This window comes from Xenopus tropicalis, chromosome 8 (genome assembly GCF_000004195.4).
Source record: "Xenopus tropicalis strain Nigerian chromosome 8, UCB_Xtro_10.0, whole genome shotgun sequence".
NCBI classification, from domain to species: domain Eukaryota; kingdom Metazoa; phylum Chordata; class Amphibia; order Anura; family Pipidae; genus Xenopus; species Xenopus tropicalis.
The window spans coordinates 64179813-64203787 of NC_030684.2; the positions used below are offsets into that span (position 1 = coordinate 64179813).

Genomic DNA, 23975 nt, shown 5'->3' on the forward strand with positions numbered 1-23975 from the left:
GGAAAAATGCAATCTTTGTGACGATTTTCAGAAATGTCATAAAAACCATTCTGTTCAGCATAGCTTTGTAATTTGGTAGTTTGCAGTAGAAAGAGGTATTTACCCATTTTTGTTTTGTCAGAATATGTACTTTCAGAAAATGTATGGTTTTCTAGGGTCTCCGTACTGTTAGGGGGTCTTATGGCACATAATACACATCCCGGGTGCAAAAACTGCATGAGCAGTTTGTAAAAATTCATATGCACTGTTTTCATTTGGGTGCTCCGCATAGTTTGGTAAATCTATGTATATAGGGCATCAAACTGTTCAGTAGACCTCTGGTGTTCCTATTTGGGGTGATTTTCCTTTGTATGCAAGAAATTGTGTGAGATAAATGCGGCAAATTGCAACATTTTTAGTAGATTTTCTGAAATGTCATAGAAACCACTAGCTTTAGGAAAGCTTTGCAGATTGGTACTTTGGTGTAGAAAGGACACTTTACCCATGTTGGATTTGTCTGAACGTGTACTTTCCAAAAATATATGGTTTTCAGGGGTAACCCTATATTTCTGCAGTTTCTATGCCACATAAAACTGCCATGTGTTTATGAATTAGGTAAAGGTAAGCCATGAAATTAGTGTGCACAAGGTATATTTTGGGGTCTCTAAATGCCATGTGCTTTGATACAGTGGGCATCAAACTGTTCAGTAGACCTCTGGGGTTCATATTTAGGGTGTTTTATCTTGGTACCTAATGACCTATAGAAGATAAGATGCAGCATATTGGAAGTTTTGAAGTGATTTTTAGAAATGTAATAAAATCGGCAAACTTACGAAACCTTTGCGGCTTGGTACTTTGGAGTAGAAAGACATGGGTACCCATTTTAGATTTCGGGGAATGTGTACTTTAAAAAAATATATGACTTTCTGGGGTGAGTGTACTTTTTACTAACTTAATCCCACATAAAATGTGGGATAAAAGAAGCTGAAATGACAGAAATGACGGATCATATGGGGTATGTTCACATTGGGTACCCATTTTAGATTCGGGGGAATGTGTACTTTCCAAAAATATATGGCTTTCTGGGGTGAGCGTACTTTTTTTGTAGCGTTGTCCCACACAAAATGATGTAAATGTGTTATTTTGCAGAAGCTGAAATGAAAGAAATGGCATATCATGTGGGGATATGTTCACATTGGGGCCCTACATGCCACATACTTAGGTAAACCTATACATATTGGGCATCAAACTGTTCAGTGGTTCCCTGGCGTTCAAATTTAGGGTGTTTTATCTGGTTACTTTATGACTTGTAGGAGATGAGATACTATAGACAGGAAGCTTTGAAGTGATTTTTAAGAAATTTCACAAATTTTGATAAAAATCAATAAGTTTAGGAAAGCATTGCAACTTGGTAGTTTGGAGTAGTATATATCTCAGCCTGGGCAAAGGCTGGAAGATACCATTGCAGCCTAGCGACAGTTACATATCTCAGCCTGGTACAAGGCTGGAAGATACCATTGCAGCCTAGAGATAGTTACATATCTCAGCCTGGGCAAAGGCTGGAAGATACCATTGCAGCACAAAGACAGTTACATATCCCAGCCTGGTACAAGGCTGGAAGATACCATTGCAGCCTAGAGACAGTTACATATCTCAGCCTGGGCAAAGGCTGGAAGATACCATTGCAGCGCAGAGACAGTTACATATCTCAGTGCAAAATGTTCAAAAAGTGTCTGGCAGTAGAAGTTCCATTTTGTTCAAAACAGCTGTCAGTGAAAGGGTTAAAACATTAGAAAAAAGTATGTTCAGCACAGGGCCCATTCATTTAGATGTAATTTTAATGCGCTGTACAACTAAAGCCAGTGTATCTTTTTTTCAGATGATGGCTTTTCTTTTAAACATTCAAATTTTTTTTATTTAAATTAATGTTTATTTAAATCAAACAAAGGTAAGAAAATATAGACTGTATTACTGGTGATAAAATGTAGCATCTTTTCTTCTTGAATCTTCTCTAAATCTGTTATATATTTACAGCATGACAACATGGAGGTAATGCTTGGCTTGGGCTGGATATATCCAAAAAACAAAAATAACAATAACAATAATTCTGCTACAGTTTCTTTTTAAGTGCAAGGGGCCCATTCATTAAATCTGAATCAATACGAATGAGAAAAAATTGTATTTTCTCTAACTTTTAGAACTTTGCGTACTTTCCACAATATTTTTGTTAAAGTACACAACTTTTTCGTGCTTTGCGTCAATTTGTGCGACAAAATTGTATTTGTCGCAAAGACTGCAAAAGTTTCGAAATTCATTCAAGCTTCGGTATCGTGACTTTCTTTTGACCAGGTTGGAGCTGCAGAGTGCCATTGAGTCCTATGGAAGTCTTCCAAAATCATGCATTGAAGGTTCAAAGACAGAAAGGTTTTTGCGCTGTTTACGATCATTTGGATACGAAAGTTTAGTAACTTTCTGATCACACTATGATATTTTCGTACAACCACGACACAAATTTTCGCACAATGAACACACATCAGAAATTATCATGGTTAATCTGAATTTTTTCCAATCATGCTTTTAATTGGTGAAAAGTCGTACTTTGATAAATGTGCCCCATAGTGTGACCAAATCCATTTCTTTCTAGGATTATGTTAGTATAACTTTAAATGGACTGTGTTGCGCCACAATTCAGCTTGCCCTACTGTAGTTACCTATAGAAGTCCCTATTTTATGTCATGATACTCAGTTATTCATAGGAACATGTTAGTGGTAGTTTAAACATACAGTTCCCTCAGAAACTAAGCAAATCTAAAAGCGCTTTGAATGATTACACAGATATGGAACCTGTTATCCAGAATGCTTAGGACCTGAGGTTTTCCGGATAAGGGGTCTTTCTGTAAGTTGGATCACCATGCTTTAGGTCTACAACAAATAATTTAAACTTTAAATAAACCCAATAGGATTGGTATGCCTTCAGTAAGGTTTAAATACTTTTTTAGCACTGTTTTATTATTACAGAGAAACAGCAAATCATTTTCTAAAATTAGAATTATATGATTAAAATGGAGTCTATGGGAAATGGCCTTCCTATAATTCAGAACTTTCTAGATAATGGGTTTCCAGATCATATACCTGTATATGATTAGTCTGAGAATAAGTTAATGTGTTAGAGAAGTTATTTGAATATTTTTTTCATTTTTAAATACATGCTAAATTAGTGAATGAACTGTCTACTTAAAGCACTAAATATTAATAGTTGTACCAATATACATCAACACTGATAAAAAAGGTTGCTCTCAGTTATATACATTTTTGTAAGACTACATGATTCAGTTAACAGAAACCCTAAAACGAAAAAAAAAAAATAGGAAAAACAAGATGTGAAAGCACTATTTGATATAATGGACATACTGTATGCCATTTTCTATAACCAGTTATAATGTGAGAATTCCATGTGATGGTATGTCTTGTCTCTGGATCTGTATTATATAGATTTCTCATAATATTGTACCTTACAGCTCTGCCTTATTGTAATATTAGCGAGGATTTCATGTAAAGCTGATATAGCTTTATTTTTTTCTTTAGAGTGGGTCTTTGAAAAAGGTGCAAGTACTACATTTGTTACTGTAAATGTCAGTGTTCAAAATGTAATTGCACTTTCTTAACGTGACTTCAGGCAAGGAAAAGAGTAAACAAGATGTTTTGTTCTTTTTTTAAAAAAAAAAAATTGTAATACACAACAGAATGTAGGATAAAAAGAGTACAGCAAGCATCTACATCAAATATAGTAAATGTGAAATGACTTAACCTGAATGTGTAAATACAATACAAGTATGGGATGTCTTATTTAGAATCTGGGTTTATAGATATATAAATGATTTGATCAACACAGAGATGTCAGATTTGTTAAATTATATTCTCAGTCTATGGGTTCTTAAAGGGGACGTGTCATCCTAAGAAATCATCTAAATCCTTTTCTATCAAATTACTTGAGCAAAATAAATTTTGCTATATAATAGTAATAATATATAATAATACTATATAAATTATTTTAATCTTCTTTCTTTTAGTCTTGGAATTCACAATGACAAAAAGCAGGATCTATTTTGTGTCATCAAAAATGTTCACAACTGCACTAACACTTAAGTAAATATTACTGTGGTGCCTGGTCCCCAAGACATGTGATGACATCCCAAATTGCATGCAAAGTAGAGACCACACGCATGGAAAAGTTATGCTGGGGAGCTCACCCCATTTATTATGCCAGTGAAACCACAAACATCAACTTTTCGGGGAACTGTTTTGTGGGCACTGTTACTAAGGCAAGCTGACCTGATGCCCATACCCTTGAAATCACTACACAATTATAGACACTAGGGCAGCATGCCCCGCCGCACCGAAATTCTGCTCCATTGGGGACCTCCCCCACTGCTCCATATGTCAGTTCAAAAGTACACAGTCGCGAACGTGCATGCGTGTGGGGGGTGGCTTTGGTGTTTGCGCATGCGCACGGGGGGGGGGGGCAAATGGGGGCGGCCCCCGAGGAGCCTGGATAAGAAATCCGGTGCTGTATAGACAGTATGTAGTGAGGAGGAATGTGAGGGGTGCAGTGACATCAGGGAAGTGTAGAATAGGAAGTGAAAGTTATTGCTGTGCCTGAGGCATAGAGGTGTTAACATTTTATATAAAAAACAGTGAGAATTTTAAATAAGTTAATAACAGTTATGGTTTTTATTTTTAATTAAAAAAATAAGTTTAATGTTTCATATACAGGTTTTTCTGTCTACTAATCAAGTCTCCTTTAAATGAACTGTCGTTCAGAAATTTTCTGTAAGGCATTGCCCCCAACTCTTGTTTCTAAGAAACCAAAATTGCAGATGAAGATAATTTACCAACGAATGTGGGTACATTAGGTAAACTTTTTCCCACCTTGGGTAAACTATGGTATGTGTCTCCACCACTCACTAGGAACAGAAGGGTCTGCTCGTCAAAAATCTAGGGGCTGATTTACTAATCCACGAATCCGAATGGGAAAAATTCAGATTGGAAAATGAACATTTTGCGACTTTTTCGTAGCCGTTGCGACTTGCGCGAATTGTCGCGACTTTTTCATAGCCATTATGACTTTCGTGAATTGTCACGACTTACTTAATCAAACGCTATGTTTCCTTCATGGACTTTAGAATCTATTGATCTATTAGCTAAAACCAGTGATCACCAACCAGTGGCTCGGGGGCAACATGTTGCTTACCAACGCCTTGGATGCTCCTAATGCCCCAAGTTATTTTTGAATTCCTGACTTGGTGGCAAGTTTTTTGAATAAAAACAAGATTTACTACCAAATAAAGCTTCCTGTATGCTGATAGTGTGCATAGAGGCTCCCTAATAGCCAATCTTAGCCCTTATTTGGCACCTCCATGAACTTTATGATGCTTGTGTTGCTCTCCAAGTCTTTTTATTTTTGACTGTGGCTCACATGTAAGAAAAGCTGGGGACCCCGGGCTAAAACAAGAAAAGGAGAGTGTATTTTTGGGTACAGCAATCTCCCATTTAAAAGAAGCCTGTTTGGGCCATGCCTGGGAGGAAATTAGGGTTTCAATGGTAGCTTATGGTTAAAGGCTATTGTTGTGCCAGGTTATGTTTATTCTTTAATTTGTCCCATATGTGCAGAGTAAGTATAGTGGATGAAAGCAGATCTTAATTCACAAAAGAAATTTTATTTAACAAATCAATTCAAATCTGGTAACACTGTAAAATTTAAAGTTCAAACACAACCACAATACACTCCACTTCCTGTTCTTCTGATAGGTCCACTAAAAAGGCTCTATATAATGATTAAGGCTGACCATAATCTAAAAGCCTAAAAACTTTGTTTATACAGAGGGCTAATTAAACTGTGTATTTGTTTTGATTGCGCTTGGGTAAACAGAAAGTAAAACATAAATTTAGATTTTGCAGTAATGAAAAAACTAAAACCATACTTATTTCTTATTTAAAATAATAGACAAATGAATGTCCAGCACATAAGCTATTCTTTGGTATATTGCCCCTATAATTCAGAGTTTAAATTATTCATATAATGCTCAGAGATCACAATTAAGACACTTTTATTTTAAATGGCATCTTTCAGTGAGTGCCACAACATAAAGAATAAAACTCACAACAAAACTATTTAAGTTGCTTATGTGAAAATTGAATAAGCGAGATGCCCTTAGTAATACTTTTAAGCGCTGTAATGCTAATGAAAGCTTATTCCCAAAACATAAAGCAGTCGGAGCTACCTATCATTTTCATTATGCCCCACAGACAGCGCCGTATCACGTTGGACGGAAACTATATTTTGGTGTTATTGTGAGCGTTTCGCACCGGAACCGGACACCGAAACCTCTACAAATGAGCACTAAATTAGGATAAACCATCCCGCCCCTCCCCTTCGCCCCGTCACTCTGGAAGCGCAGGCTTCCCACGGTGTTCAAAACCAGAAAGACAAACGCATGCGCCTGCGCAGTTTCCCTAGTCGCTATAGCGCCACAAGCGGCCGGAGGAGCGCATCGCTGCTAGCTTTTGCCTTGTCTCTCAGTTCTTCTCAGGCCGGAGGGGGGATATTGGCTCCATCTAATGGGGGTGAGAGCGATGCGGTGAATCCGAGCAGGGAAGCAGCCGCTATGGGGGCTCCAACACAATAAACCCGAAGCCAGCCAAGTCTAGCTCTGCTAACCAAAGTCGGACGTGTCCTGAGGGCCGCTAGCGCCATGGAAGCCGGTGAGTAAAGAACAGATTGTAGCCAGCGCTGCCGGCATTTTACCGGCCGGCGTTCTACGACTCCCCTCTTTCTTGACAGTCACTTACAGGCTTGCCCTCTCTCTTTCTTACCCGCAGAGCTTTACTTCCTGATCGCCCGCTTCCTACAGTCTGGCCCCTGCCGGAGATCCGCACAGGTGAGTGGCTTCCCCTACACCATCCGTCCCCGGTTCCCCGTACCATCACCACATTCCATCCAGCCGGTTCCACACTGACTGTGCTCTCTCTATCCCTACAGGTTCTGGCGGAGGAACTGGAGGAGTACCGGGTAAGGCTGGGCGGACTCCATGGGGGCAGTGTGTGCGAGAGTGGCCCAGTGTGCGAGAGCTTTAGCGGATCGTGTATTGCTGCATGTACCTACACTCATACACACACTCCTCATCCTCTTTCTCTCTGTGTCTCCTTAGCTCATCCCACCGCGCTTAGACTGGGAAGGGAAGGAACACCGCAGAACTTATCAGGATTTGGTGAGTAGGACAAACTTCCCACAGTGTAACCCGCTGCTTCCCACACGGCATTAAACTACACTTCCCAGCATCCTTGACTGTGACTGTCACTTAGGCGACACTAGGACTCGTATTAAAACACTAGAATCCATCAGTTCCCAGTTTGCTGTGGATCGGCGGGATCGTAAATGTGCGCAGGGGGTGATGGGATTGTAGTTCTGCAGCAGCTGCAGTTCGTCCTAAAGACTGTCATCTCCCAGATATTACATCCATGAGGTACAGCTAGTCTAATCCTTCATTTAGTGATTCGGGGGACTCCGGTCCGCGGGACCTTAGACCCGCAAGCAGTCGGATTTCCTCAGTGACCTTGTGAGGAGCTGATTGTTGCGCCCGACTTATTAGTCTTGTTTCTTATTCTGATTGTTTTTATTGTTGTTGTTATTATTATTATTACATTTTCGCCACAAGGGAAACGTCTATTGTGAAAAATGGGGGGGTTATCTGAGGGCACGTACAAGGGGTGATGTCACCGGCATCGCCCGACCAATAGGCGCGCAGCTAACTTCGCCTATGTGATTGTTTAACTGTGTGTACTTGCTTGTGATTGGCCCCTCGCCTTCATAATACAGGAACTAGCGTTTTCCTTGTTTCGCCAGCATTTTAAAACAATAACACAGTGCAGCGAGACGTCGTACTTTGATCGTGTTTAGAAAAATACATTTTCAACATACCATTCTCTACCATTTCTCGATGTATTAAAAGCAAAATGTATCCGGGTTTTCAGTATTATGGCTGAAATGAGTGCATTTGCCAGGGCCCACATTAAACTAACATACATGCAGTTTTTTTTCTCTTCAGTGCATTATTTGAATCCTAAAAGCTGTATAAAGATTTGCTTAGTTGGTATTTAGTTGACATAGGGGTATGTTTTGTTGCGTTTAGAAGTGGTTTCTGCAATTCTGTAGATTGTAACCCTTGCAGACAGGACCTTCTCATGTTTATATCTTGATTTGCTTGTATTTTCCTCTTCTTAAGTTATAACGGTAGGCAGTATTCTAGAGCTTTATATCAATAACCCTTGTAGAACACATCAAAAGAATTTGCCGGCTGTTCTGTAGCATTTTTGTTTTACATCTAATTTGCTTTTTAAGAACAGCATTGTTGGCTGTAGGGTGCTCTTGCTTTTTCATGTTTATTTATTTTATGTAATATTTGATTGCAACCTTACAGGGTGTTAGACTGTAATGCTATCCTGACCAAAAGGCTCTATTGTAATTCCGTCCCCTCCAATACTGGTTAGACTGTTGCTGCAAGAGTTACTATATATTGCTATGCAGCTATTAAATAGCTTCACTTAACACCGTAACTTGTAAGAAGTTGTATAATCAGATCTCTCCTCGTTTTAAAATTAACACGTATACAAAAAATCCTCATACTGCATGGCTTTAGTAATTTAGTTAGATGTGTGCTGCACTTCATTTTGTCCCTCAAAAGTAGCTCCTAATTTTTTCATGCAGGATGGGAGCTGTACATGTTCTGTTTCAAATGTATAGCTTGATAAAACTTTTCTAGTATATTTTTTTCCTCTTATTTTAATAATTTTTCATAATTTGCTCACCCTCACTAAAGCTGTGCAGTGTATTTGTTGTTTTGTTCTCTTGTCCAACCTCTGTCAGCACCATGCCTTTTAAAGTTTTATGTGAAATCCACAAGTTGCATAGCTTGGTAATCAGATTATGCTCTTAAGGGCTCTGGCACACGGGGAGATTAGTCGCCCGTGGCAAAACTCCCTGTTCGCGGGCGACTAATCTCCCCGAGTTGCCTTCCCCCTGCCATCCCACCGGCGAACATGTAAGTCGCCGGCGGGATGGCACAAACGGCGGCGCGATTTCGTGCAAATCGCCTCGCCGCATCTGCCATCCCGAGGCAACTCGGGGAGATTAGTCGCCCGTGAACAGGGAGTTTTGCCGCGGGCGACTAATCTCCCCGTGTGCCAGAGCCCTTAGAGTTTGCTAAACCATTCATTAGTACTCTTCTTGGGATCTTTCCTAGCATACGTTTACACCCTTCAGTTGGTCACCTCTTTAGGGCTTCTTCACTTTAGATTAGATTCAACTTTATTGTCATTACACATGTACAAGTACAAGGCAACGAAATGCAGTTTTAGGTCTAACCAGAAGTGCAATTAGCAGAAAGTGCAGGATAAAGGTATGAGACAAGTAGCTATGATTCTAAAGGTCCCCATACACGGGCCGACTATAGCTGCCGATATCTGTCCCTTGGACCGATTCAGCAGCTAATCGGCCCGTGTATGGGGAGAGCAGAACGGCCTGGCCGACCGATATCTGGCCTAAAATTGGCCAGATCTCGATCGGCCAGGTTAGAAAATCCGGTCGGATCGGGGACCGCATCGGCTCGTTGATGCGGTCTCCGATCCGACTGCCCCATTGCCGCCCACATAATCCGATCGTTTGGCCCCAGGGCCAAACGATCGGATTATTTTTTTTTTTTACCTAAATGCGACATCGCCAAGCGAGCGGATCTGCTCGTGTATGGCCACCTTAAGTTTACAGTGTATTCTGTTAAAAACAATATATACTAGTTGCTAATAAATATAAGCATAAAGTACATGTTACTGTTTTTGTAGACAGGAATTTACATGTAGACATGTACAGGTAGATGTAAACATAATGTACAGGAACTTACAGGTAAACCTATAGAAGTTTACAAATGTACTATGCATGAATATTTTGTATTTACAAACAGGTATATACATCATAGTGCAGTCCATATTAAGTAATATAAAGTGTAAATAGTGTAATAAGAGAGTATATTATAGAGGCAAGTGTCAGTGGGGGGCAGAGTTCAATAAGGAGATAGCTCTAGGAAAGAAGCTATTCCTTAGTCTGCCAGTTCTTGACCTGAGACATCTGAAACGCCGACCAGAGGGCAAAAGAGAAAACAATCTATGGGCAGGATGGGAGTGATCCTTAAGAATACTGCGCGCTCGACGCACAGTGTTTCTTTTGAATGTCCTCAATGGTTGGAAGTGGCATCCCTATAATACGCTGGGCAGTTTTTATCACCCGCTGCAGTGCCTTGCGATCAGCAACAGAGCAACTTCCGTACCAAACTGTGACACAGTTGGTTAGGATGCTTTCTATTGTACAACGATAGAAGTTCACCAGAATAGTTGGGGACAACTGGTTCTTCTTAAGTGTTCTCAAGAAGAATAGGCGCTGGTGAGCCTTCTTTACCAGGCTAGAGGTGTTAATGGACCAGGATAAGTTCTCCGTAATGTGGGTCCCCAGGAACTTAAAGGATGAGACAGGTTCAACAACCATCCCGTTGATATGAATGGGTTCATGTGAACCTCTTCTTCCCTTCCTGAAGTCCACAATAAGCTCCTTGGTCTTATTGATGTTAAGGAGCAGATTATTGTCTGTGCGCCAAGTGCTTGATCTCCTCTCTGTAGGCAGACTCATCGTTGTTGCTGATGAGGCCAATTACTGTAGTATCGTCTGCAAATTTGATGATGTTGTTAGATCCATACACAGGCCCGCAGTCGTGGGTGAAGAGGTAGTAAAGGAAGGGACTTAGCACACAGCCCTGTGGTACACCAGTATTGAGCATGACCGTAGTGGAGCAAATGTGGCCTGACCTAACATGCTGGGGTCTGTTGGTCAAAAAGTCCATAATCCAATTACAAAGCGAGATGTTAATATCCAGATCTTTCAGTTTGGTGATTAACTTAGAGGGTAGCACAGTATTAAAAGCTGAGCTAAAGTCGACAAACAATAGTCGTGCATAAGTGTTTGTGTTGTCCAAATGTGTGAGTACAGAGTGCAGCGCTATAGAGATTGCATCATCTGTGCTCCTGTTGGCACGGTAAGCAAACTGGTGTGGGTCTAGTGAGGATTGGAAAGAGTCCTTTAGGTGTGTCAAGACCAAACGCTCAAAGCACTTCATAATGATAGGTGTAAGTGCTACAGGGCGGTAGTCATTCAGGCACTTTGGACTAGAGTGTTTCGGCACTGGTACAATCGAGGTAGATTTAAAGCACTCTGGTACAGTTGCTTGGGCAAGGGACATGTTAAAAATGTCTGTAAATACCTCAGCAAGCTGCTCCGCACATGCCCTCAGTACGCGCCCAGGTATACCGTTTGGTCCAGCAGCCTTGTGCACGTTAATCCTGCTCAGTACATTATAGATGTCAGATAAGGTAAGTGTTATGGGTGAGTGTTCAGGTGAGTAGTGCTGGGCGGTATGACCAAAAATTTATATCACGGTATTTTTCAAAATTATATCGGTATCACGGTATTTGACGGTATTTTTTTTTCCCCATGCATGATTAGGTGACCACCCCAAACACCCGCCACCCGCACCCCCCCACCACCCCAAACACCCCCCCATCCGCACGCACGTCCCCACCCCACCCCAAACACCCCCCCATCCGCACGCAGCCCCCCCACCCCCCCATCCGCACGCACGTCCCCACCCCACACACCCCCCCATCCGCACGCACCCCCCCACCCCAAACACCCCCCCATCCGCACACACACCCCCACCCCACCCCAAACACCCCCCCATCCGCACACACACCCCCACCCCACCCCAAACACCCCCCCATCCGCACACTCACCCCCAACCCACCCCAAACACCCCCCATCCGCACACACCCCCCCATCCGCACACCCCCCCCATCCCCTTCACATAAATATAACCCCCCACCCCCTTCACATAAATATAACACCCCACCCCATCACAACCCCCCCAAACACAACCCCATCCCCTTCACATAAGTATAACCCCCCCCATCCCCTTCACATAAAATATAATTACTTGCCAGGCACCCCCACCCCCGACAGCTCACATTGGTATCCGACTCTGAATGCGATGGTGCTTTTGTAGAGTGTGCGCGCTGACGTCACGTGCGCGCTGACGTCACGTGCGCGCTGACGTCACGTGCGCGCTGACGTCACGTGCGCGCTGACGTCACGTGCGCACCCGGAAGTATTCAAGCCCACCGGTATGGGGGTATGTAGAAAATACATATCGGTTTCAAAAAAAAACACCGGTGATCGGTTTTTACCGGTATACCGCCCAGCACTACAGGTGAGGAGATAATCTTTGTGACATTTTCCTTATTGTCTTTCTCAAAGCGAGCATAGAAATCATAAAGCTCATTAAGAAAGAGGACATTATTGGGTCTGCCTTTGCCACTAATACGAAGTTGTGATTCAAAAACATAACTGCATTTATAGGTATCTGTATTTTTGAACCTTGCAAGGTACATAAGGTTTTTCTTTTTGCCATCAGCCTTAAAAATACCAGTAATACTAGAAAGTGTGACATGATATGCAGCTTAATACAGTGTAAAGTGTAATTCAGATTATTTTTGGTAAAGTCAAAGGTGGCTGATTTTATAACCTCTGTGCTCCATCGGGGCATGTATAACATATCCGGGGCACTGTATTTTAGTTGAAATAATTCTTATTTTTCTGTTAATCTAGAAAAAAGGCACAGCCAGAAGGCTGATCTAATGCCTGTAGGACATCTGTCATTTGCTCTTTCAAATCAGTTGCTCGATTAGAGACAGTGCCAGATGTAGCGAGCACCAAAACAGAGTGTGCATGTCTTTGTGTGTTGGTGAACACTAAAATGTGTGTTTTATGTGACCTGCTACTGTTTGCAGCTGTGCAGCTTGACAGTGCAGTTTTCAATGCAACTATAAATGTTGCTATTTTTTTGTTTCATGTATTTTTTTCATGTTTTGAGCAACTTTACATTTTTATGGTAAAATCCATAATTTCTGATATATATGTATATGTGTAATATATATATGTATATATTATATATATATATATATATATATATATATATATATTATATATTATATATATATATATATATATATATATATATATATATATATATATATATATACAGTGGAGGAAATAATTATTTGACCCCTCACTGATTTTGTAAGTTTGTCCAATGACAAAGAAATGAAAAGTCTCAGAACAGTATCATTTCAATGGTAGGTTTATTATTATTATAATGGCAGATAGCACATCAAAAGGAAAATCGAAAAAATAACTTTAAATAAAAGATAGCAACTGATTTGCATTTCATTGAGTGAAATAAGTTTTTGAACCTTCTAACAAAAAAAGACTTAATAGTGAAAAACCCTTGTTTGCAAGCACAGAGGTCAAACGTTTCTTGTAATTGATGACCAAGTTTGCGCACATTTTAGGAGAAATGTTGGTCCACTCCTCTTTGCAGATCATCTCTAAATCCCTAAGGTTTTGAGGCTGTCTCTGTGCAACTCTGAGCTTGAGCTCCCTCCATAGGTTTTCTATTGGATCAAGGTCCGGAGACTGACTAGGCCACTCCATGACCTTAATGTGCTTCTTCTTGAGCCACTCCTTTGTTGCCTTTGCTGTATGTTTTGGGTCATTGTCGTGCTGGAACACCCATCCACGACCCATTTTCAGTTTCCTGGCAGAGGGAAGGAGGTTGTCGTTCAGGATTTCACGATATATGGCTCCGTCCATTTTCCCGTTAATGCGAATAAGTTGTCCTTTGCCCTTAGCAGAAAAACACCCCCAAAGCAAAATGTTTCCACCCCCATGCTTGACGGTGGGGACGGTGTTTTGGGGGTCATAGGCAGCATTTTTCTTCCTCCAAACACAGCGAGTTGAGTTAATGCCAAAGAGCTCTATTTTGGTCTCATCAGACCACAGCACCTTCTCCCAGTCACTCACAGAATCATTCAGGTGTTCATTGGCAAACTTCAGACGGGCCTGCACATGTGCCTTCTTGAGCAGGGGGACCTTGCGAGCCCTGCAGGATTTTAATCCTTTGCGGTGTAATGTGTTTCCAATGGTTTTCTTGGTGACTGTGGTCCCTGCTAATTTGAGGTCATTAACTAACTCCTCCCGTGTAGTTCTAGGATGCTTTTTCACCTTTCTCAGAATCATTGACACCCCACGAGGTGAGATCTTGCGTGGAGCCCCAGAGCGAAGTCGATTGATGGTCATTTTGTGCTCTTTCCATTTTCGAACAATCGCACCAACAGTTGTCACCTTCTCTCCCAGCTTCTTGCTAATGGTTTTGTAGCCCATTCCAGCCTTGTGCAGGTCTACAATTTTGTCTCTGACATCCTTGGACAGCTCTTTGGTCTTTCCCATGTTGGAGAGTTTGGAGTCTGCTTGATTGATTGATTCTGTGGACAGGTGTCTTTTATACAGGTGACTAGTTAAGACAGGTGTCCTTAATGAGGTTGACTAATTGAGTAGAAGTGTCTAACCACTCTGTGGGAGCCAGAACTCTTAATGGTTGGTAGGGGTTCAAAAACTTATTTCACTCAATGAAATGCAAATCAGTTGCTATCTTTTATTTAAAGTTATTTTTTCGATTTTCCTTTTGATGTGCTATCTGCCACTGTTAAAATAAACCTACCATTGAAATGATACTGTTCTGAGACTTTTCATTTCTTTGTCATTGGACAAACTTACAAAATCAGTGAGGGGTCAAATAATTATTTCCTCCACTGTATATATATATATATATATATATATATATATATATATATATATATATATATATATATTATATATATATATTATTATATTACATCTGAAGCAAAGTGGATTCTGCTTGAAGCTGAGGGCACACAGAGCATTTACTCCGCTGCTCTCAGCCTATTTTATTTATTTTTTTTGAAGGCTGAGTGAAGTGACCTGCTCCCTTATGCACCTTAGTAAAACTGCATTGCCATGTACAGCTTCCGCCTCTGTTCGGCTACACAAAGCAGAGCTGAGTGGGCATGAGCCTGAAAATGCAAAAGTAGGTCGTTTTGGGCTGTTTAGGCTCCGCTTCGTGTACCCGAGTGGAGGCAGCAGCTGTACTTGTCAGTGCAGTTTTACTGAGGTGTGTAAAAGAGTGGATCAGCTTCTCAGCCTGCTAAAAAAAACCCAGGTTGAGAGCACCGGAGCCAATACTTTGTGTGCCCTCAACCTTAGAAATCCTGTGTATGGTTTTGTGTACTGCTGAGCATTTGAAATTGGTTAGCATGATGAGAACATGTAATGCAATGTACAGTATTTTATACAGTTGCAGAGGGCCAAAGCCTTTTTGTGTATCTGCATCAACATTGTCCTGTGAATTGGAATATACAGTAGCTGTTTCTTTGTGTGTTATTAGCTGTAGATATCCTGGATATAGTCTCTTTCAGTGTGTATTGATCTGTAGATGTGTTAATAGTCAATCCAACTTTGGGTTTTGATATTATTATAATATTGCTTGCTATATTTTAATATGCAGCAAGTTGAAGAAACTCTCAACTTTGGTCCTTTTTGTTCCTAATATTCACTACTTTTTTGTTCTTGCATATATTCTGGTACTTTGCTTTTTTTAATGTTTTCAAACGTCTTCATTCATATCATCTTTCTGGTGACTTGATGGATTTAGTTTAGTTCTGTTCACCACTGAACGTTAGTAACACAAGCCATCTGTTATGGTGGGTTTTGTGGCTTGGTTGCCTATTCTTAACATGAAAGTCTATACATTTCTGACCCAGTTGTGAAATGCTGCTGAGAAATTTTGTTGCCTTTCGGGTAAATACCTTTGCATCTGGCCCAGGGCCCCCCAGTAAGTAAGCCTGCACTAAATGATATCTAAATTAGTACTTGAGGGGTGTAGTGTAAAAATGATCTTATGCTACATTTTCTTATAAAAGAAACAATGTTTTTAGCTTGCTACCAAATTGATATCTAAAGTTTATTTTAGAGACATTAGTGTTATGTTTCTGTGAAGTGTTTCATTCTATACAAGTACAAAGACATCCTACAACGTTTTAAAAATCAGGTACATTTCTGTTAGTGTCAGCTGACACTAAGCTTGTCAACATTGGTTATATTTAGGTGGCAGCCAATAAACACATCCCATCAGACTACCTGCTTAAAATCTGCGAGCGTTTTGGACCTATCCTAGATCAAGAAATCCCGCAGAGTGTTCCTGGGTTGCATAGTCTGTTGGGACTTGGAAAACAGTCACTGCTCAGAAGTAAAAAAGGTATTTCCAATATTATATTGTTTACTTTGACTTTTCTCTCTTTGAAGTGCTTCTTCAATCAAAAGGGTTCTACTGCGCTTTTTCTGATTTGTGTGTATGTGTGGTGTGTGTGGTGTGTGTGTGTGTGTGTGTGTGTGTGTGTGTGTGTGTGTGTGTGTGTATATATATATATATATATATATATATATATATATATATATATATATTTATATTTAAGTTCTTTAAAATGATTGGCTTGTTTCTATTTATAGATATTGCACATAGTAGCAGGGCCTACTTTTGCTATATTGTTCCATTCATTTAACTATTATGTCCACAAAAGTGGAGTGGCTCCTAAAGGCTAAGCTACCATATTGAGGCGTTGAAATGACCCATTCTATGTCCTATAATGCAAATTAAGTTTAAATTAAATGCCAAAACGTATATTTTCAATTCCTGTGACTTCTGCTGTAGACTGCAAGAATACACCATGGAAAGGGACAGCTTTTGCAGCTTTGCACAGAGGGAGACCACCAGAACTTCCAGTCAACTATGGCAAGCCCCTCAACGTTGGTAAGTTTATTTTGCATTGGTTTGTAGACAGCCTATTTATAAACAGTGTCACTGGGCTTGGACTTCAGAGAGCAAAAGGACTTGTATTTTACTTTGAATTAGTGACTTCAGAGTGTCCTATTTTGGTCTACACCTTATTGTGCAAATCTATAAATATCAATTTGTGCATTATCTCCACATTGATAGCACTGAATGTCATTGTTTTTGCCAAACTTACCGTTGTACTTTTTTTCTAGTAAATATCACTTGCGCCAGATATCAGACTGGATATGCACATTACCATCGCATATTTCCATCTTCAACTTATCAGCAGATGAAAATGCACAAGAGGATTTTGGGCCATCTTTCATCTGTATACTGTGTGGCTTTTGATCGCACTGGAAGACGTATTTTCACTGTAAGGCTGCAGTAAAACTTTTTGGTATACGACTGCCACAAAAAAGTATAAAAAGGTGGAATTGTCAGTTTTGTTTTTCTTGTATTCAGCAAAGTTTCTCTTGGTCTTACTAGTAGACAAGATGGAAAAGGTCAGATTTCTGGATGCTTGCACTGTTCAGCATCCAAAAGGGCCATTCAGTTGGTGCCACAAAATCTTCTGCCAGTTGTCAGCACTAGCATAGCATAGTCAGCATGAAACTGCGGTCTTAGCTTTACTGCCACATTCCAAAGACACTGCAGCTAGCAGCCATCTTCCACACTCTGTGCTGCACACCGTTCAAAATCAATGCATACAATGCATCATTTTTTTTTTATTTTTTTTTTTACAAAAATTAAGAAGGAACATTGGTTATAGTCAGCTTTCTAGATGGTACAAAAGCTTGCGCATTCCCACAAACAAAACCCTCAAGTTCATGTCCAGGACCTAGCTATGTCTGGTGCTGTGGTTTCTCTAACGCCACATTTTTTATTTCTGCACACGATGTTCGCGAAACCTGATACAGTACTTTTGAAACAGGGCTAGCCATATTAGCAAACTGTGTAATATTTCCCTTCAAGCATTGTGGCAGACATGACTTAAAGCATGGTCCACATCACTATAAAGTGAGTTGAGAACTTCACAGTAATGGCACAGAGTTTATGTAACACTGACAAACCAGGGATGACATTGAATGTAAAATATGTTACATTACAGTAAATGTGACTATTTTAAGGTATTCTAAGAACTTTTTTCTAAGCTGAATTGAAATCCGCACAGTTACTGAGCACATTTGCTTCTGAGCAAGTTAGGCCTTATGGGCAATGTCAAATGTTTTGAGAGTTTTTAGGTCCCAGTAGACCAGAAATGAAGTGCTAAATATCTCAAAACAACCTGCAAGCATATGAACAATTTTTCAGGTGGTTTTCTGAGAAGCACTGGCACAGTTGCTTATCAAGCAATTTTAGTGTCAATATGGTGGAGGGCTGTTTCTATGGTTTAGCACCACATTTTTAGGTTATTTAAAAATGTGTAGCTTGAAATAGCCCAAAGTAACACTGTTATAATGAAAACAGGCAGAGCTTTCCAAAATTAAGCCCCTAGTCCATCCTTCTGTTAGAACATTTCCAATTGACTGTCTTACAAGTTTACATATCACTATGCTGTTTAGGTACTATAATTTCCTGTGGCAAAGTCTGGCACAGTTTACTGTACTGATGTCCATTTTCACTTCTCTTAATCTGTTTCTTCAATTTTTAGCAGTGGCTACAGTTGCAGTTAGTTTAAAGTAATTTCAGTTTGTATATTAAAACCCTCAATATCTTTTTACCTACATGTAATAATCACCCAGGTAAACCATGTCTTTAATTGGCATGAAAAGTGCTCAAACCATACTTTGGAAAAAGCTTAACAAAGGTTTTTAGTTTTGAGGAATTCAATGTGATGCTAAAGTGTGCTTTTATTTTGGAAACCTGCGCAAGGTATGGTGTTTTTGTTTTTTATATATATATATATATATATATATATAATATATATATAATATATATATATTTCAATAAAAGCTAATTTTTAAAGGATTCCCAGTGTGCACCGCTATACCTGTGGACTAATTATAATATTATAGCACAAAAATAATGTTTATTTAGAAAAAAAGGTCCAACGTTTCGAGCACCAACTGTGCTCTTCCTCAGGGACAAACCAGGAAGGAAGAGCACAGTTGGTGCTCAAAACGTTGGACCTTTTTTTCAGGGCTGTGGAGTCGGAGGCAATTTTGGGTACCTGGAGTCGGCAAAAAATGAACCGACTCCTACTAAATTTAAATGGGAATAAAAAAAAAAAAACAAAGCAAGTTTAAATGTCCCAATTCACAAACAGTCATAATTAATTACTTCTCTGATATAAGAAATAAAGCCCAATGCACGCAGTGCATAAACAAACACGTTGAGTGACCACGAAGCATGCTTTTCATTGACTGTATGAATGTATAAAATACATTAGCATATTAAAAACAGAGGAGTCGGAGTCGGAAGTATCAGAAACTGAGGAGTCGGAGAATTTATCTACCGACTCCACAGCCCTGCTTTTTTTCTGAATAAACACATTATTTTTGTGCAATATACAAACCGGATTCCAAAAAAGTTGGGACACTAAACAAATTGTGAATAAAAACTGAACGCAATGATGTGGAGGTGCCAACTTCTAATTTTTTATTCAGAATAGAACATAAATCATGGAACAAAAGTTTAAACTGAAAAAATGTACCATTTTAAGGGAAAAATATGTTGATTCAGAATTTCATGGTGTCAACAAATCCCAAAAAAGTTGGGACAAGTAGCAATAAGAGGCTGGAAAAAGTAAATTTGAGCTGGAAGACCAAATAACACTAATTAGTTCAATTGGCAACATGATTGGGTATAAAAAGAGCTTCTCAGAATGGCAGTGTCTCCCAGAAGCCAAGATGGGTAGAGGATCACCAATTCCCACAATGTTGCGCAGAAAGATAGTGGAGCAATATCAGAAAGGTGTTACCCAGCGAAAAATTGCAAAGATTTTGCATCTATCATCATCAACTGTGCATAACATCATCCGAAGGTTCAGAGAATCTGGAACAATCTCTGTGCGTAAGGGTCAAGGCCGTAAAACCATACTGGATGCCCGTGATCTCCGGGCCCTTAAACGATACTGCACCACAAACAGGAATGCTACTGTAAAGGAAATCACAGAATGGGCTCAGGAATACTTTCAGAAACCATTGTCAGTGAACACAATCCACCGTGCCATCCGCCTTTGCCAGCTGAAACTCTACAGTGCAAAGAAGAAGCCATTTCTAAGCAAGATCCACAAGCTCAGGCATTTTCACTGGGCCAGGGATCATTTAAAATGGGGTGTGGCAAAATGGAAGACTGTTCTGTGGTCAGATGAGTCACGATTCAAAGTTCTTTTTGGAAATCTGGGACACCATGTCATCCGGACCAAAGAGGACAAGGACAACCCAAGTTGTTATCAACGCTCCGTTCAGAAGCCTGCATCTCTGATGGTATGGGGTTGCATGAGTGCGTGTGGCAGCTTGCATGTCTGGAAAGGCAGCATCAATGCAGAAAAATATATTTAGGTTCTAGAACAACATATGCTCCCATCCAGACGTCATCTCTTTCAGGGAAGACCCTGCATTTTTCAACAAGATAATGCCAGACCACATTCTGCATCACAACATCATGGCTGCATAGGAGAAGGATCCGGGTACTGAAATGGCCAGTCTGCAGTCCAGATCTTTCACCTATAGAGAACATTTGGCGCATCATAAAGAGAAAGGTGCGACAAAGAAGGCCCAAGACGATTGAACAGTTAGAGGCCTGTATTAGACAAAAATGGGAGAGCATTCCTATTCCTAAACTTGAGAAACTGGTCTCCTCGGTCCCCAGACGTCTGTTGAGTGTTGTAAGAAGAAGGGGAGATGCCACACAGTGGTGAAAATGGCCTTGTCCCAACTTTTTTGGGATTTGTTGACACCATGAAATTCTGAATCAACATATTTTTCCCTTTAAAATGGTAAATTTTCTCAGTTTAAACTTTTGTTCCGTGATTTATGTTATATTCTGAATAAAATATTAGAAGTTGGCACCTCCACATCATTGCGTTCAGTTTTTATTCACAATTTGTTTAGTGTCCCAACTTTTTTGGAATCTGGGTTGTGTGTGTGTGTGTGTGTGTATATGTATATGTATATAATATATGTATATATGTTAGGATAAACATGTCAACTGTAAATATAATATCACTAGGGTGACCTCTGGACTATGTTTTTGATTGCTATCATATCAAGCAGGGTATATAATTGTCTTCCAAATGAACAGGGTTCAGATGACTGTCTAGTCAAAATATGGGCAAGTGATGATGGACGTCTTCTTTCCACACTACGTGGCCATTCAGCTGAAATCTCTGATCTGGCTGTGAATCATGAGAATACATTGATTGCTGCTGGCAGCTGTGATAAGGTGGTGCGTGTGTGGTGCCTTCGTACATGTGCACCAATAGCTGTGCTGCAGGGTCATACAGCTTCTATCACTTCCATACAGGTAAGTGATTGATGTATTTTGTGGTTTGCTTAACTTTAACATGTGCCTCCCTATTAAGCCATGTCTCTTAACATTATCTACATATATTAATTACTAGTTAAAACCTGAAAGAAAGGTATGCATCAGTATATCTACATTTTGTCGTAAAATAATTATTTTTTGTGTTACTAGTTTTAATTGATTTCGGCAGAAGTATGTTTCTTTTGGAAAGTGATGATTTTTATCATAAAACAATATTTTAGTTGCAGTATTTAGTAACAGTAATTAACCATTCATGTTTCTTGCTTGAAGATCTGAAATCTTTTTAACATAGTTTATGGGCAAAATGAATGGCTGCTGGTTTTTTGCCTATTGCAAATTTAATTTCTTTATTAATAATGCATCTTTATGGTTTAAATGACTATTCAACCACTGACTCTCATTGCATGTCATTGCTGGTTTAATGTGCCTCCCTATATGCTTCTTTGTGAATAATGGAGAAGTAGAAGAGAAATATAGCACCTTTCATGGCTTTTACTGCAATTCTAGTTTGGGTTTCTATAACAATATATTACTCAACTTAGCTAGTAACTTAATACTTCTGTCTTCTTTGTATTTTAATGATCATATTAAATAGTTTATCAGTGGCACAAGTCCACTTTCCTGGGGCGAGAGACTCGGAGAAATATTGTCATCATTTGTTGTTGGGTGCTTTTGGTCAGGGTCCTGATTAGTTTATAATTATTTATATAGGAATAATATAAATAATACAAGGTTGTGTCCCAGTACTACGATTCCAGGAATTACTAAGTGCTCATCCAAAATCTAAAAGGAGCTTGCCCCCATGCTGTGTTATCCATTGTTCACTGAATGCATAGTGAGGCAGCTGTATTGTTATAGGGATGAAAAGATAGGTATGAAAGATAATTCCAGCAGGAATATATAATTTAGCCTATAGCACAGGCTGCTGTGCTCAGGAAGAATATAGGGAGGTGAAAATTTACCACATTTCCTGCTTTTTTTTTTTGTTGCTATTTTTGGCTGCAACTCTTTTTCATTCTCATTACAGTTGTTGTAAAATGCCATCCTTCCTATGTAAATGTTTTTAAAATCACTGTTTTGTGTCCCTTAAGTTAGAAGTTGCTCGCTTTTTAGATATCCCTGTTTTTTCCTGTCAGAAACTCCTGGCTGGCTTAACATATGCTTTTAGCTTTACTGTTCTACATAACACAGAACTGGATGGTGGTATACTAAATTCTGGTGTGAATAAAAAACATTGTCCTGTTTATTTATATGACATTGAATGTTGTGGGTTGCACATAATTTTTTTTTTCCACAATTAAAATTTTCTTTCTAGTTTTGCCCAGGAACAAAAGAAAAAACAAGATACCTCACATCTACTGGTGCTGATGGGACAATCTGCTTCTGGGAGTGGCATGCAGATACCATGACATTTAAGTAAGTGTGTGATTGAATAGGGAAGTACATTGCATTAGGAAGGCAAGTGATTGGGGGAATTGGGAGACATCAAATGCTAAGCATGTAGCCACTATATGTACCATACAGCAGACAAAACATTTCAGGGGCTATGGCACATGCAGCCTTTTATCAGCATTACTGATATATGCACCACAGAAAGTGCCTGTAGTTTGTAAATACACATTGTACCATTTTTTTTCAAGCTGTAGAAATTGACCATGCCAGAGGACATTTAATGGTAATTTAATGGTAAATAAAATTATGAAATTTTTGTTCACCCCCACCCCATTATGTGGCGAACTGTGCATGCCAATAAACTTTTGAAATGTGGAGAACTGTGATTTTTATTTTTGTTTTTAGCTCTTAGAAGCTATTGCAAGCCATTGATAATCTTCCTGATATTAAAATTATATACAAACATTAGTTTTAGGGGTTTTCTTCATTATATGAAGGTGGAACACAGCGCTGAAATTTGGATATTTTTTTTTATAATTTTTTATTGCACTTTTGTTTCTGCAGTGATCGCCCTGTGAAATTTGCAGAGAGGTCCAGGCCTGGGGTTCAGATCTCCTGCTCATCCTTTAGTTCAGGTAAGCATGTATTTGTAATGGCAAGTGTTTAAGATGTCTAATATACTTATTACAGAGGCACAATATAAATCAATCTGTAAAGGGGTCCTTTTTAAATCCTTAAAGGGAAATTCTGTCCAAGGTTTATAAGTAACGTAGTCACACAATGTCCCTGAAAACATTTAATTTGCCATTCCTCTGACAACAAAATAGTCAGATATACATATACTGCATTTCACTTTAATGCTTTATTATGTACAATTATAAAGGCCTTCAAAAAAAGATTTAATACAATAGGTAAGTAGTAATGCCATGCCATAACCACTGGGACCTCATTCTGTTTTTTTGTTTTTGTTTTAAAGGTGGTATGTTTATAGCCACAGGAAGTACTGATCATGTGATAAGAATATACTACCTGGGATCTGGTTCACCAGAGAAGATAGCTGAATTGGAAGCACATTTGGTAAGTGCTAACAATTACGTAGGATAGCTAGGGTGGACATCTTTTCCTATAGCTTTTGGTTGCCTTCTTAAGTTCTCGATTGATAGCATAGGTATTTGGATGCTTCACCTTTGTAGAGAAGACATGATGTCTAACGTA

At 39.5% G+C, this 23975-nt stretch overlaps 1 protein-coding gene across 3 annotated transcripts in view; it reads left to right on the plus strand.

The window, feature by feature from the left end:
• The first annotated feature begins 6396 nt into the window (after positions 1-6396).
• Positions 6397-23975, plus strand: part of brwd3 (bromodomain and WD repeat domain containing 3) — a 56851-nt gene continuing 39272 nt past the window's right edge. For 2 of the 3 annotated variants that reach the window (XM_002940436.5, XM_004916894.4), the window contains exons 1-11: positions 6398-6741; positions 6859-6917; positions 7019-7048; positions 7188-7247; positions 16154-16304; positions 16758-16856; positions 17093-17253; positions 21126-21347; positions 22684-22784; positions 23325-23395; positions 23737-23837. In XM_002940436.5, the coding sequence (XP_002940482.3) occupies positions 6732-6741; positions 6859-6917; positions 7019-7048; positions 7188-7247; positions 16154-16304; positions 16758-16856; positions 17093-17253; positions 21126-21347; positions 22684-22784; positions 23325-23395; positions 23737-23837 (1065 nt within the window). In that variant the 5' untranslated portion in view covers positions 6398-6731. Of the gene's footprint in view, positions 6742-6858; positions 6918-7018; positions 7049-7187; positions 7248-16153; positions 16305-16757; positions 16857-17092; positions 17254-21125; positions 21348-22683; positions 22785-23324; positions 23396-23736; positions 23838-23975 lie in introns of all 3 variants that reach the window. The other variant, XM_018096621.2, reaches the window with a different exon arrangement.